The following is a 13,794-nucleotide window of genomic DNA, read 5'->3' on the forward strand; positions in this document are numbered from 1 at the left end:
CTATCTCTAGAAGAAATCAAATAACTGTATTTCCCAAGATGTCAAACTATTCCTTTGGGATTTTTTCTGTAAACATCAATCAACAACATGTTGTTTACTCACATCTTGTCTCACAGGATGTAGTCCAACATTTTCTAATAATGTTCTTCTCTTATCTCATTGAAACTCATCCTTCTATTAACAGGGTTGTTAAAACATTATTTATGCTAACAGTATCATTTTATTAACACAAACAGCAGCCCAAACAGAACATTTAGTGGCTGTCTAAGATCCTGCACACCAAACAATCAACTTCAACTTATTACTCAACTTTTCAGATAAATCAAATACCAAATATACAATATAACATACTTTAATTAGAGTAGACACCTGTTAAGTGTGAAGGGAAAGAGTTGGTCACCTAAAACGCTGAGCAGGCCCTAAAGTGAGATAAAATGGGTTTAAATTCCTGCCTTTGTGCTAACAACAACAATAAAAAAAATGATTGTGAAAACGGAGAAATTAAAATCAATCAAATGTTGGGTCAGATCATGCTGAGTTAAGTGTTTATCCAATCTGCCAGCAGGTGGCGCCATACAACCTAAATAACATAATAAAGAGGATAAAGTCAATGTTTTCTGGATGAACTTTGAATTAGAATGATCCTCTGTAGAGGTTGATCTCTCACTCCTCCTCACCTCTGCTCTTTCTGTTTCACAACAACAGGTGTGTGTTTGCCTTCTTAAATGTATTTTGCATGACTTTCATGCATCACTGCTCCTCAGAGTTTAAGTTCTTGTGTCACAGAGAGTCTGAACTGTTTTCATGCACTCACACTGAAAACTGCATCAGGATGATGTCGCCAATAACTCTGCTGGTCATGTTGGGTTTTCTGAGTCAGGGTGAGAGATTCTGAAAATGTTTTGGTGCAAATCCAGTCTGTGTTCTCCCTTTTACTTTTGCTTAAATGTCTTTTCTATTTTTCTCTCCCATCACAACCTGAACTGCTTCTCCACTGGCTATTGGCTATAATATTTACTCTTTAAGATTTTTCATTTCTCATTTCAGAGTCTTCTGCCAACAAATTTCTGACTCAGACTGACAAATTCAAGTCTGTTAGTCTTGGAGGGACGGTGACCATCAGCGCCACAGGGAGTTCAGATATTGTTTATGTCAGTTGGTACCTTCAGAAACCTGGACAAGCTACCAAACTTCTAATATACGACGATTCCACTCTAAACTCAGGAACTCCACCTCGATTCAGTGGCAGTAGATCTGGTTCTGGCTACACTCTGACCATCAGTGGTGTTCAGGCTGAAGATGTTGGAGATTACTACTGTCTTGGCGTACATACTGATGTAACGTTCACACAGTGATATAGAGTCGTACAAAAACCTCCTTCAGTTTGACTGAAGTGAAAACGGCCTGCTGCAGCTGCAGAGGGTTGATGAAGAGACTGTGATGAGGATAACTGGTCGAGTGAACACAACACTGTGACTCTGACACACAAGAGTCATCAAGCAGAACCACAATGAACCCAAATTAGACTGAAACAAACTGAAAGACATTTTCCAACCTGCAGTTTTTAAGTTAAATCTTCATCATTATTTCACATCATTTCAAGAACAGAGTTGTTGTAAGAATATATCCTCTGACAGCAACAAAATTCAACAATATTTCCACCAATAGTTTTACATTCAGCAGCACAAAACAATCTACTGTAACAGTTTCATCTAAAAAAGTTTTTGATTCAGAAATGATAAATATGTTATACTTTATATTTCATATTATATTGTTACACATACTATAAAATAATGAATAGAAACCTGACTTGATGTTGAAGTGAAGCATGTTGGAAAGATGAGGTATAATACTGGCATGAATATGCATTTCTCATGAATAATATATCACAAAATACACACAAAGATAGTGATTTACTATAATATTCAGTTTTATTTTATTGGTTACATGTTTGAATGATTAAAAAATGGTTATATTGAAACATAATGGCAATGCATCAGAATATGAGTAAGATTAATGAGAGAAAACTGAATACACATCAAGATAGAGTCATGATTTTGCACAAATAGTTGAACAGAGTAGATCTGTAGCCTCATCAATATCTCTGAACTACAACACACCTACTGGAGAAGAAAGAGGGAGGAATACATCTTCACTCAGCTACATAGATTCAATTCTTGTCTTGTATTTTTTGTAATAGAGAAACATCTTTTGACACCAAATCATGTTTTTTTTTCCACATTTACTCTCAATAGAAGAGCTCTGACAAATGTTGCCTGATCACATATTTCAGTCATGATTTTTTCAACACTGAAAATCTAATTCCAAAATATATTTTCCAAGTTTTTTAATCATGATATAAATTTGTATTTAAAAAAAAACATTATTGTTACTACATTATTCTACTTTCATTATCAGTTAAAATGTTAATTAATTTTGTCACTTAAGTCCGAAGCTTTTCAATTTCCACAGAGAGGAGAATCAGTTAAAGTTGTAAAACCTTTTCATTTCTTATCACTCTTCATAAGATAAAAGAACAAAATATTTATAATGTTTTCTTTCATCAGTGCAAGCTTTATTAGCAAAAACATCAATCATCAACAGGACAGTTATTAAGCACACTCACATCTAGCTGCTGAGCTACACACATTACTCTCTAAGTTGTTGTTGTTCTTTGTCACACAAAGCTTCAGTTTACTCTACAGACATTAAAACTCATATTGATCAGATGAGCAGGTGTGTTCCTCCTGCTCCCCCCTGACACAGCTCCTGTTCTGGGCTTCAGCCAGCCCCTCTAGCCCTTACACTGGCTCCTGTGGAGGGACTTGGTCTGGCTGTGGTCATGATGGAGGACTTTGCAGGAGTACACCTCTCCTTCCATCCAGCGCTCCTGGCTCAGGCTCAGGATGCTGCTACTGCTGTAGCGTCCGCTCTTCTCCTCCTCTGAGCTGCTCAGGACCCCCTCTGTCACCTCTCTACCGTCCACCTCCCAGCTCACCACGGCTCCCTGAGGAGAGTAGCCGGTCAGCAGGCAGGCCAGCGTGGCCGAGCCCCCAGAGAGCTGCTGAGAGGAGGGGGGAAGCAGAGAGACTGAGGGCCTGACCATGGGGCCAGCTGGAGGGGAGAGCAGAGACACACAAGGAGCAGATTAACTTCTACTGTAGGACAGACAGCTGAGTTATGATACATGACAGAGGTTAACAATGCTGTGGATTAACTGTGTGTGTGACACTGTGATCAGACAGAGGAGAGGCAGTGAGAAATGGGAGGAAATGAGGGTTTTGTTAATAAAGCTAAATGGTGTTTGAACTTGTAATTTTGACATTTAAAGCAATGAATCTATTGTGGCAAATCATCATAAATCACTAAGAATCAGACAATATACAACATGAGTAAGGTTCAAATGTAATGATTCATTTAATTTAATGATCATTAAATTAAATCTAAATGTGTTAGAGTAAATAATTATTCTTGCAATGATTTTCTTGATGAGTTTATATAAAAGTTAAGAGGTGAAACACTAATGTGAGATTACAGTTAAAGACTTTGTCATCTGTCTGTTTCACTTCCTTTTCTCAACATCAAACTAACCAACTGTGAACACAAACTACAGCAAAACTGGATCTAAATATAAACTCATTTATTTGTTTTACAGAAACCAACATCATATTTTAAATCTAAAAATTGTTTGAATGTTAAAAAATAATGAATAAAGTTAAATTTATTGTTTGGTTGTTAAAATGTTTGTCAGAGAAATTTTACAACGACATTTTGTGAAACAAACAATTGACTAAAACTAAAATATATGAAAATTAGATTTTTTTTTTTTTGCAAATATGTCATCATAACACCATCTACAATAATAAACAATTAATAATATCTGCACAAAGTTTTCTCCAAACTTCAGCTGAGCTTAATACAAAGTGAAAAATACCCATAATATATAAATTACCCACAATAAATACTAGTTTTATCACGTTCTGGTGCAAAACCCGGTATAATATATTATGTTGTAGAAATGAGAAATCTCTGGTACTTACAGTTAATGATGAGTTTGGTTCCTCCACCAAAAGTCCACCACAGTGATACAAACTCATTAAGTGGCCGTACAAAAACCTCCTGCACTGTGAACAAGCATCTATCCACTGAAAAGTCACTTTATTTTCTGCTAAAACTGGATAATTAACAATTTATTAAATGTATAAAATGTTTTCATTGATTTAGTTTTAAATTTCTTCATGAATCAAAATATTTTATGTCATTTTTATGAAATTTTGTACAAGTGACACAAAACAGGTTGATTTGCCCTGTAACAAATTGAGATTGTAAACATGTTACATATTTGAGACAATGTTAAATAAACACAACATTTCTAAATAATAATATAATAATAATATAATATAATATAATATAATATAATATAATAATATAATAATAATATAATTAATCATAAATTACAGAATGAGTATATAGTGTATTTGTGAAACCTTGTATGTAAAACAAATTAAATAAATAGATACCAACCACTCCCATTGAAACAAATGTTGTAAATCCTCAAATTTGTTTCCAAAAGAAGTTATTTTATTCCATTAAGATCATAGATGGTGTAAATCCAAACAGTATTTCTCCTGATTGTGTGTCCCACGTTGCCTTCAGTCTGTTGAGAGCAGAGAAATCATTTCCATAGAGAGGAGGCTTTGCATCGTCAGCTGATCCTCCAGTGAACTGAGAAGGTTTATAGTCCTGTGAGTTCAACACTGCAGGACTCAGATCTGTCAGTCAACACAGCAGAAAGCACAACCACCATGACTCTCATCACCATCCTCATCTGGACGCTGGCCTGCTGCTGTTTTACAGGTTCATTCACTCAGTAACATTTCAAACATGATGTGTTTCCTTTTCTGTCATTAATTTCTGCTGATAAATGAAAGATTTGTTTCTGTCTGCAGGATGCAGCGGTCAGGTGACTGTGACTCAACCTCCAGAAGTGACATCTACTCCAGGATCCACTGTCACTCTGACCTGTAAAACCAGCCAGGCTGTTCGTAGATATAGGGGTGGAGAAGATGCTATGTCCTGGTATCAACAGAAATCTGGACAGACTCCAAAACTCCTAATAAGATATGCAAGCCAACGTGAATCAGGAACACCAGCTCGGTTTAGTGGCAGTGGAAGCAGGTCTGACTTCTCTTTGACCATCAGTGGAGTTCAGACTGAAGATGCAGCAGTTTACTACTGTAAGAGTGTCCATAGTGGGCCGGTGTTCACACAGTGATTTGTAGTCGTACAAAAACCTCCCTCAGTCAGACTGCAGAGACACTGAGCTGTTACAGCAGGAACCGACTGCAGCTGCTGAAGAGGAAGAGACTCTGACACAGACCACTGAACACAGAGCTGACAGTAACCTCACCAAGCACAAACTGTACCAATCACAAACAACATGTACACATGAATATATTGGCATATTTTATATTTTTAAATATCTTCCTTTTATTCCATGTCAAAAAGTGTGAAACTGACATTGAAACTAACCATCATGATGTTCATTTTCCACATACAGTGATATCAGAAGTTGTGGAAAAAAAACAAAAAAACCGAACATTTTCCACAATCTAGAAACTTAGACACACATCAACATGTTGTTTGTCACTTGAAAACATTATTCACTGGACATTCTCAGATATTTGCTGATTCACTGTCTTGTTGACTGATACAAACTCTCATATCTGTCAGTTAAAGACAAAGCAAGAGCCAGTAGCCAGTTAGCTTAGCTTAGCATAACAACTGGAAACAGAGGGAAACAGCTAGCCTGGCTCTGTCTGACGGCGACAAAATCTGCCCACCAGTACCTCTAAAGCTCATTAATTAACATGTTATATGTTGCCTGTTTAATCCCCCAAAAAACAAATTGAAAAAACAAGACAAATTGTGGTTTAACAGGGGTTTATGTGATGTTGCCAGACAACCAGCAGAAACTTTGGCTTTTGTTAATATTAAACAAGCCAGATATTAATTAGTGAGCTTTAGAGGTTTTATAGGCAGATTTTGTTACCTACAGACAAACTGGCTGTTTCTCCCTATTTACATTTGTAATGCTAAGCTAACCAGGAGCCATAGCTCCATATTTATGTACAAATAAAAAAGTGGTATCGATCTTCTCATCTACCTCTCGGCAAGAAATCAAATAACTGTATTTCCCAAGATGTCAAACTATTCCTTTGGGATTTTTTCTGTAAACATCAATCAACAACATGTTGTTTACTCACATCTTGTCTCACAGGATGTAGTCCAACATTTTCTAATAATGTTCTTCTCTTATCTCATTGAAACTCATCCTTCTATTAACAGGGTTGTTAAAACATTATCTATGCTAACAGTATCATTTTATTGACACTAACAGCAGCCCAAACAGAACATTTAGTGGCTGTCTAAGATCCTGCACACCAAACAATCAACTTCAACTTATTACTCAACTTTTCAGAGAAATCAAATACCAAATATACAATATAACATACTTTAATTAGAGTAGACACCTGTTAAGTGTGAAGGGAAAGAGTTGGTCACCTAAAACGCTGAACAGGCCCTAAAGTGAGATAAAATGGGTTTAAATTCCTGCCTTTGTGCTAACAACAACAATAATAAAAATCAAAATCAATCAAATGTTGGGTCAGATCATGCTGAGTTAAGTGTTCATCCAATCTGCCAGCAGGTGGCGCCATACAACCTAAACAACATAATAAAGAGGATAAAGTCAATTTTTTCTGGATGAACTTTGAATTAGAATGATCCTCTGTAGAGGTTGATCTCTCACTCCTCCTCACCTCTGCTCTTTCTGTTTCACAACAACAGGTGTGTGTTTGCCTTCTTAAATGTATTTTGCATGACTTTCATGCATCACTGCTCCTCAGAGTTTAAGTTCTTGTGTCACAGAGACTCTGAACTGTTTTCATGCACTCACACTGAAAACTGCATCAGGATGATGTCGCCAATAACTCTGCTGGTCATGTTGGGTTTTCTGAGTCGGGGTGAGAGATTCTGAAAATGTTTGGTGCAAATCCAGTCTGTGTTCTCCCTTTTACTTTTGCTTAAATGTCTTTTCTATTTTTCTCTCCAATCACAACCTGAACTACTTCTCCATTGGCTATTGGCTATAATATTTACTCTTTAAGATTTTTCATTTCCCATTTCAGAGTCTTCTGCCAACAATTTTCTGACTCAGACTGACAAATCCAAGTCTGTTAGTCTTGGAGGGACGGTGACCATCAGCGCCACAGGGAGTTCAAACATTGGTGGTGATCTCAGTTGGTACCTTCAGAAACCTGGACAAGCTACCAAACTTCTTATATACAAAGCATCAACTCTAAACTCAGGAACTCCATCTCGATTCAGTGGCAGTAGATCTGGTTCAGGTTACACTCTGACCATCAGTGGTGTTCAGGCTGAAGATGTTGGAGATTACTACTGTCTGGGCTACCATGGTGATGACGCGTTCACACAGTGATTTCGAGTCGTACAAAAACCTCCTTCAGTTTGACTGAAGTGAAAACGGCCTGCTGCAGCTGCAGAGGGTTGATGAAGAGACTGTGATGAGGATAACTGGTCGAGTGAACACAACACTGTGACTCTGACACACAAGAGTCATCAAGCAGAACCACAATGAACCCAAATTACACTGAAACAAACTGAAAGACATTTTCCAACCTGCAGTTTTCAAGTTAAATCTTCATCATTATTTCACATCATTTCAAGAACAGAGTTGTTATAAGAATATATCCTCTGACAGCAACAAAATTCAACAATATTTCCACCAATAGTTTTACATTCAGCAGCAAAAAACAATCTACTGTAACAGTTTCATCTAAAAACGTTTTTGATTCAGAAATGATAAATATGTTATACTTTATATTTCATATTATATTGTTACACATACTATAAAATAATGAATAGAAACCTGACTTGATGTTGAAGTGAAGCATGTTGGAAAGATGAGGTATAATACTGGCATGAATATGCATTTCTCATGAATAATATATCACAAAATACACACAAAGATAGTGATTTACTATAATATTCAATTTTATTTTATTGGTTACATGTTTGACTGATTAAAAAATGGTTATATTGAAACATAATGGCAATGCATCAGAATATGAGTAAGATTAGTGAGAGAAAACTGAATACACATCAAGATAGAGTCATGATTTTGCACAAATAGTTGAACAGAGTAGATCTGTAGCCTCATCAATATCTCTGAACTACAACACACCTACTGGAGAAGAAAGAGGGAGGAATACATCTTCACTCAGCTACATGGATTCAATTCTTTTCTTGTATTTTTTGTAATAGAGAAACATCTATCAACACCAAATCATGTTTTTTTTCTCACATTTACTCTCAGCAGAAGAGCTCTGACAAATGTTGCCTGATCACATATTTCAGTCATGATTTTTTCAACACTGAAAATCTAATTCCAAAATATATTTTCCAAGTTTTTTAATCATGATATAAATTTGTATTTAAAAAAAAACATTATTGTTACTACATTATTCTACTTCCATTACCAGTTAAAATGTTAATTAAGCTTGTCATTTAAGTCCGAAGCTTTTCAATTTCCACAGAGAGGAGAATCAGTTAAAGTTGTAAAACCTTTTCATTTCTTACCACTCTTCATAAGATAAAAGAACAATATATTTATATGTTTTCTTTCATCAGTGCAAGCTTTATTAGCAAAAACATCAATCATCAACAGGACAGTTATTAAGCACACTCACATCTAGCTGCTGAGCTACACACATTACTCTCTAAGTTGTTGTTGTTCTTTGTCACACAAAGCTTCAGTTTACTCTACAGACATTAAAACTCATATTGATCAGATGAGCAGGTGTGTTCCTCCTGCTCCCCCCAGACACAGCTCCTGTTCTGGGCTTCAGCCAGCCCCTCTAGCCCTTACACTGGCTCCTGTGGAGGGACTTGGTCTGGCTGTGGTCCTGATGGAGGACCTTGCAGGAGTACAGCTCTCCTTCCATCCAGCGCTCCTGGCTCAGGCTCAGGATGCTGCTACTGCTGTAGCGTCCGCTCTTCTCCTCCTCTGAGCTGCTCAGGACCCCCTCTGTCACCTCTCTACCGTCCACCTCCCAGCTCACCACGGCTCCCTGAGGAGAGTAGCCGGTCAGCAGGCAGGCCAGCGTGGCCGAGCCCCCAGAGAGCTGCTGAGAGGAGGGGGGAAGCAGAGAAACTGAGGGCCTGACCATGGGGCCAGCTGGAGGGGAGAGCAGAGACACACAAGGAGCAGATTAACTTCTACTGTAGGACAGACAGCTGAGTTATGATACATGACAGAGGTTAACAATGCTGTGGATTAACTGTGTGTGTGACACTGTGATCAGACAGAGGAGAGGCAGTGAGAAATGGGAGGAAATGAGGGTTTTGTTAAAAAAGCTAAATGGTGTTTGTACTTGTAATTTTGACATTTAAAGCAATTAATCTATATCATCAGAAATCAATAAGAATCAGACAATATTCAACATGAGGCAGGTGTAAATGTAACAATTTTTTAAAATGAATGAACGATAAATGAAATCTTCATATATGCTTTATAATGTGTAATGATTTACTTGATGAGTTTATATAAAAGTTAAGAGGTGAAACACTAATGTGTGATTACAGTTAAAGACTTTGTCATCTGTCTGTTTCACTTCCTTTTCTCAACATCAAACTAACCAACTGTGAACACAAACTACAGCAAAACTGGATCTAAATATAAACTCATTTATTTGTTTTACAGAAACCAACATTATATTTTAAATCTAAAAATTGTTTGATTGTTAAAAAATAATGAATAAAGTTCAAGTATTTTCTAATAGTTAAAATGTTTATCAGATAAATTTTACAATGACATTTTGTGAAACAAACAATTGATTAAAAGTAAAATATGTGAAAATTTTAGTTTTTGTGGACTATATTTCATCATAACATCATCTACAATAATAACCATTTATTAACATCTGCATTATGTTTTACCCAAACTTCACTATCAGCTGAGCTTAATAAAAAGTAAAAAAAAAAATAAAAAAAAAATACCCACAATATATAAATTACTCTGAATAAATTCTTGTTTCATCACATTCTGGTGAAAACTCAGTATAATATTTTATATTGTAGAAATGAGAAATCTCTGGTACTTACAGTTAATGATGAGTTTGGTTCCTCCACCAAAAGTGGACCACAGTGATACAAACTCATTAAGTGGCCGTACAAAAACCTCCTGCACTGTGAACAAGCATCTATCCACTGAAAAAACTCTGTTTTTAAAAATTACAGAGCAACACTTATACTTTATCAAATGTACAATACTTTTTTAATAATGTAGATTGAAATTATTGTATGAAACAAGATTATTTATTTAATTTTTCTTTACTTTTCTACATCTGACAGAAAAAGGATTACAGTCTACTTGTTACAGTCATCACAATTCATATTCGTTAACAGTTATACATGGTTAAATTAACATGATGCTTTTTTAATAATATAGATTTACAATCTCATATTAATCAGAAGTGAAATATATTATTTATCTACAATAAACCCTGTAAGTCGATTAAACGTAGACAAATAGAAATATCAAACCAACCACAGTCGACACAAACTTTTCCATAAATCCTCAACTGCACTTCTATAAATATAATTTTCCATTAAGATCATAGATGATGTAAATCCAAACAGTATTTCTCCTGATTTTGTGTCCCACGTTGCCTTCAGTCTGTTGAGAGCAGAGAAATCATTTCCATAGAGAGGAGGCTTTGCATCGTCAGCTGATCCTCCAGTGAACTGAGAAGGTTTATAGTCCTGTGAGTTCAACACTGCAGGACTCAGATCTGTCAGTCAACACAGCAGAAAGCACAACCACCATGACTCTCATCACCATCCTCATCTGGACGCTGGCCTGCTGCTGTTTTACAGGTTCATTCACTCAGCAACATTTCAAACATGATGTGTTTCCTTTTCTGTCATTTATTTCTGCTGATAAATGAAAGATTTGTTTCTGTCTGCAGGATGCAGCGGTCAGGTGACTGTGACTCAACCTCCAGTAGTGACATCTACTCCAGGATCCACTGTCACTCTCACCTGTAAAATTAATCAGGCTGTTTATAGATATAGTGATGGAGATGATGCTATGTACTGGTATCAACAGAAATCTGGACAGACTCCAAAACTGCTAATAAAATTTGCAAGCACACTTGAATCAGGAACACCAGCTCGGTTTAGTGGCAGTGGAAGCAGCTCTGACTTCTCTTTGACCATCAGTGGAGTTCAGACTGAAGATGCAGCAGTTTACTACTGTAAGAGTGCACACTATATAAGTGGTTGGGTGTTCACACAGTGATTTGTAGTCGTACAAAAACCTCCCTCAGTCAGACTGCAGAGACACTGAGCTGTTACAGCAGGAACCGACTGCAGCTGCTGAAGAGGAAGAGACTCTGACACAGACCACTGAACACAGAGCTGACAGTAACCTCACCAAGCACAAACTGTACCAATCACAAACAACATGTACACATGAATATATTGGCATATTTTATATTTTTAAATATCTTCCTTTTATTCCATGTCAAAAAGTGTGAAACTGACATTAAAACTAACCATCATGATGTTCATTTTCCACATACAGTGATATCAGAAGTTGTGAAAAAAAAAAAACGGAACATTTTCCACAATCTAGAAACTTAGACACACATCAACGTATTGTTTGTCACTTAAAAACATTATTCACTGGACATTCACAGATATTTGCTGATTCACTGTCTTGTTGACTGATACAAACTCTCATATCTGTCAGTTAAAGACAAAGCAAGAGCCAGTAGCCAGTTAGCTTAGCTTAGCATAACAGCTGGAAACAGAGGGAAACAGCTAGCCTGGCTCTGTCTGAAGGCAAGAAAATCTGCCCACCAGTACCTCTAAAGCTCATTAATTAACATGTTATATGTTGCCTGTTTAATCCCCCAAAAAACAAATTGAAAAAACAAGACAAGTTGTGGTTTAACAGGGGTTTATGTGATGTTGCCAGACAACCAGCAGAAACTTTGGCTTTTGTTAATATTAAACAAGCCAGATATTAATTAGTGAGCTTTAGAGGTTTTATAGGCAGATTTTGTTACCTACAGACAAGCTAGCTGTTTCTCCCTATTTACATTTGTAATGCTAAGCTAACCAGGAGCCATAGCTCCATATTTATGTACAAATAAAAAAAGTGGTGTCCATCTTCTCATCTTCCTCTCGGCAAGAAATCAAATAACTGTATTTCCCAAGATGTCAAACTATTCCTTTGGGATTTTTTCTGTAAACATCAATCAACAACATGTTGTTTACTCACATCTTGTCTCACAGGATGTAGTCCAACATTTTCTAATAATGTTCTTCTCTTATCTCATTGAAACTCATCCTTCTATTAACAGGGTTGTTAAAACATTATTTATGCTAACAGTATCATTTTATTAACACAAACAGCAGCCCACACAGAACATTTAGTGGCTGTCTAAGATCCTGCACACCAAACAATCAACTTCAACTTATTACTCAACTTTTCAGATAAATCAAATACCAAATATACAATATATCATACTTTAATTAGAGTAGACACCTCTTAAGTGTGAAGGGAAAGAGTTGGTCACCTAAAACGCTGAGCAGGCCCTAAAGTGAGATAAAATGGGTTTAAATTCCTGCCTTTGTGCTAACAACAAAAATAAAACAAATGATTGTGAAAACGGAGAAATTCAAATCAATCAAATGTTGGGTCAGATCATGCTGAGTTAAGTGTTTATCCAATCTGCCAGCAGGTGGCGCCATACAACCTAAACAACATAATAAAGAGGATAAAGTCGATGTTTTCTGGATGAACTTTGAATTAGAATGATCCTCTGTAGAGGTTGATCTCTCACTCCTCCTCACCTCTGCTCTTTCTGTTTCACAACAACAGGTGTGTGTTTGCCTTCTTAAATGTATTTTGCATGACTTTCATGCATCACTGCTCCTCAGAGTTTAAGTTCTTGTGTCACAGAGAGTCTGAACTGCTTTCATGCACTCACACTGAAAACTGCATCAGGATGATGTCGCCAATAACTCTGCTGGTCATGTTGGGTTTTCTGAGTCAGGGTGAGAGATTCTGAAAATGTTTGGTGCAAATCCAGTCTGTGTTCTCCCTTTTACTTTTGCTTAAATGTCTTTTCTATTTTTCTCTCCCATCACAACCTGAACTGCTTCTCCATTGGCTATTGGCTATAATATTTACTCTTTAAGATTTTTCATTTCTCATTTCAGAGTCTTCTGCCAACAATTTTCTGACTCAGACTGACAAATTCAAGTCTGTTAGTCTTGGAGGGACGGTGACCATCAGCGCCACAGGGAGTTCAAACATCGGTAGTGATCTCAGTTGGTACCTTCAGAAACCTGGACAAGCTCCCAAACTTCTTATATACAGCGCTTCAACTCTACAGTCAGGAACTCCATCTCGATTCAGTGGCAGTAGATCTGGTTCAGGTTACACCCTGACCATCAGTGGTGTTCAGGCTGAAGATGTTGGAGATTACTACTGTCTTGGTGACCATGGTGGAGCGTTCACACAGTGATTTATAGCCGTACAAAAACCTCCTTCAGTTTGACTGAAGTGAAAACGGCCTGCTGCAGCTGCAGAGGGTTGATGAAGAGACTGTGATGAGGATAACTGGTCGAGTGAACACAACACTGTGACTCTGACACACAAGAGTCATCAAGCAGAACCACAATGAACCCAAATTACAC

General features: G+C 36.9%; 1 protein-coding gene and 4 gene segments (V, D, J or C); 4 read left to right on the forward strand and 1 right to left on the reverse strand.

The window, feature by feature from the left end:
• The first annotated feature begins 674 nt into the window (after nucleotides 1-674).
• Nucleotides 675-2,454, forward strand: LOC121881430. The segment is given in 2 exon segments: nucleotides 675-881; nucleotides 1,048-2,454. Coding segments are annotated over 2 exon segments (453 nt in total).
• Nucleotides 2,455-2,544: 90 nt separating this feature from the next.
• On the reverse strand, nucleotides 2,545-9,501 carry LOC121881067. The segment is given in 3 exon segments: nucleotides 2,545-3,114; nucleotides 4,041-4,145; nucleotides 8,951-9,501. Coding segments are annotated over 3 exon segments (726 nt in total).
• Nucleotides 4,453-5,808, forward strand: LOC121881436. The segment is given in 2 exon segments: nucleotides 4,453-4,857; nucleotides 4,950-5,808. Coding segments are annotated over 2 exon segments (378 nt in total).
• On the forward strand, nucleotides 6,956-7,671 carry LOC121881445. The segment is given in 2 exon segments: nucleotides 6,956-7,025; nucleotides 7,191-7,671. Coding segments are annotated over 2 exon segments (360 nt in total).
• Nucleotides 9,502-10,468: 967 nt separating the features above from the next.
• Nucleotides 10,469-13,788, forward strand: LOC121881069. Its single transcript, XM_042388717.1, has 4 exons — nucleotides 10,469-10,959; nucleotides 11,052-11,368; nucleotides 12,921-13,149; nucleotides 13,315-13,788. The coding sequence occupies exons 1-4, from the start codon at nucleotides 10,908-10,910 to the stop codon at nucleotides 13,620-13,622; spliced, it is 906 nt and encodes a 301-aa protein (XP_042244651.1). The 5' UTR covers nucleotides 10,469-10,907; the 3' UTR covers nucleotides 13,623-13,788.
• Nucleotides 13,789-13,794: the final 6 nt, after the last annotated feature.

The sequence above is a fragment of the Thunnus maccoyii genome, chromosome 16 (genome assembly GCF_910596095.1).
Source record: "Thunnus maccoyii chromosome 16, fThuMac1.1, whole genome shotgun sequence".
NCBI lineage: Eukaryota > Metazoa > Chordata > Actinopteri > Scombriformes > Scombridae > Thunnus > Thunnus maccoyii.

Coding starts and splice junctions, on each gene's coding strand:
- LOC121881069 (XM_042388717.1), top strand. CDS start 10,908: ATGACTCTCATCACCATCCTCATCTGGACGCTGGCCTGCTGCTGTTTT. Junction 11,369..12,920: donor CACACTATATAAGTGGTTGG/GTGTTCACACAG, acceptor GATCCTCTGTAG/AGGTTGATCTCTCACTCCTC. Junction 13,150..13,314: donor GTTGGGTTTTCTGAGTCAGG/GTGAGAGATTCT, acceptor TTCTCATTTCAG/AGTCTTCTGCCAACAATTTT.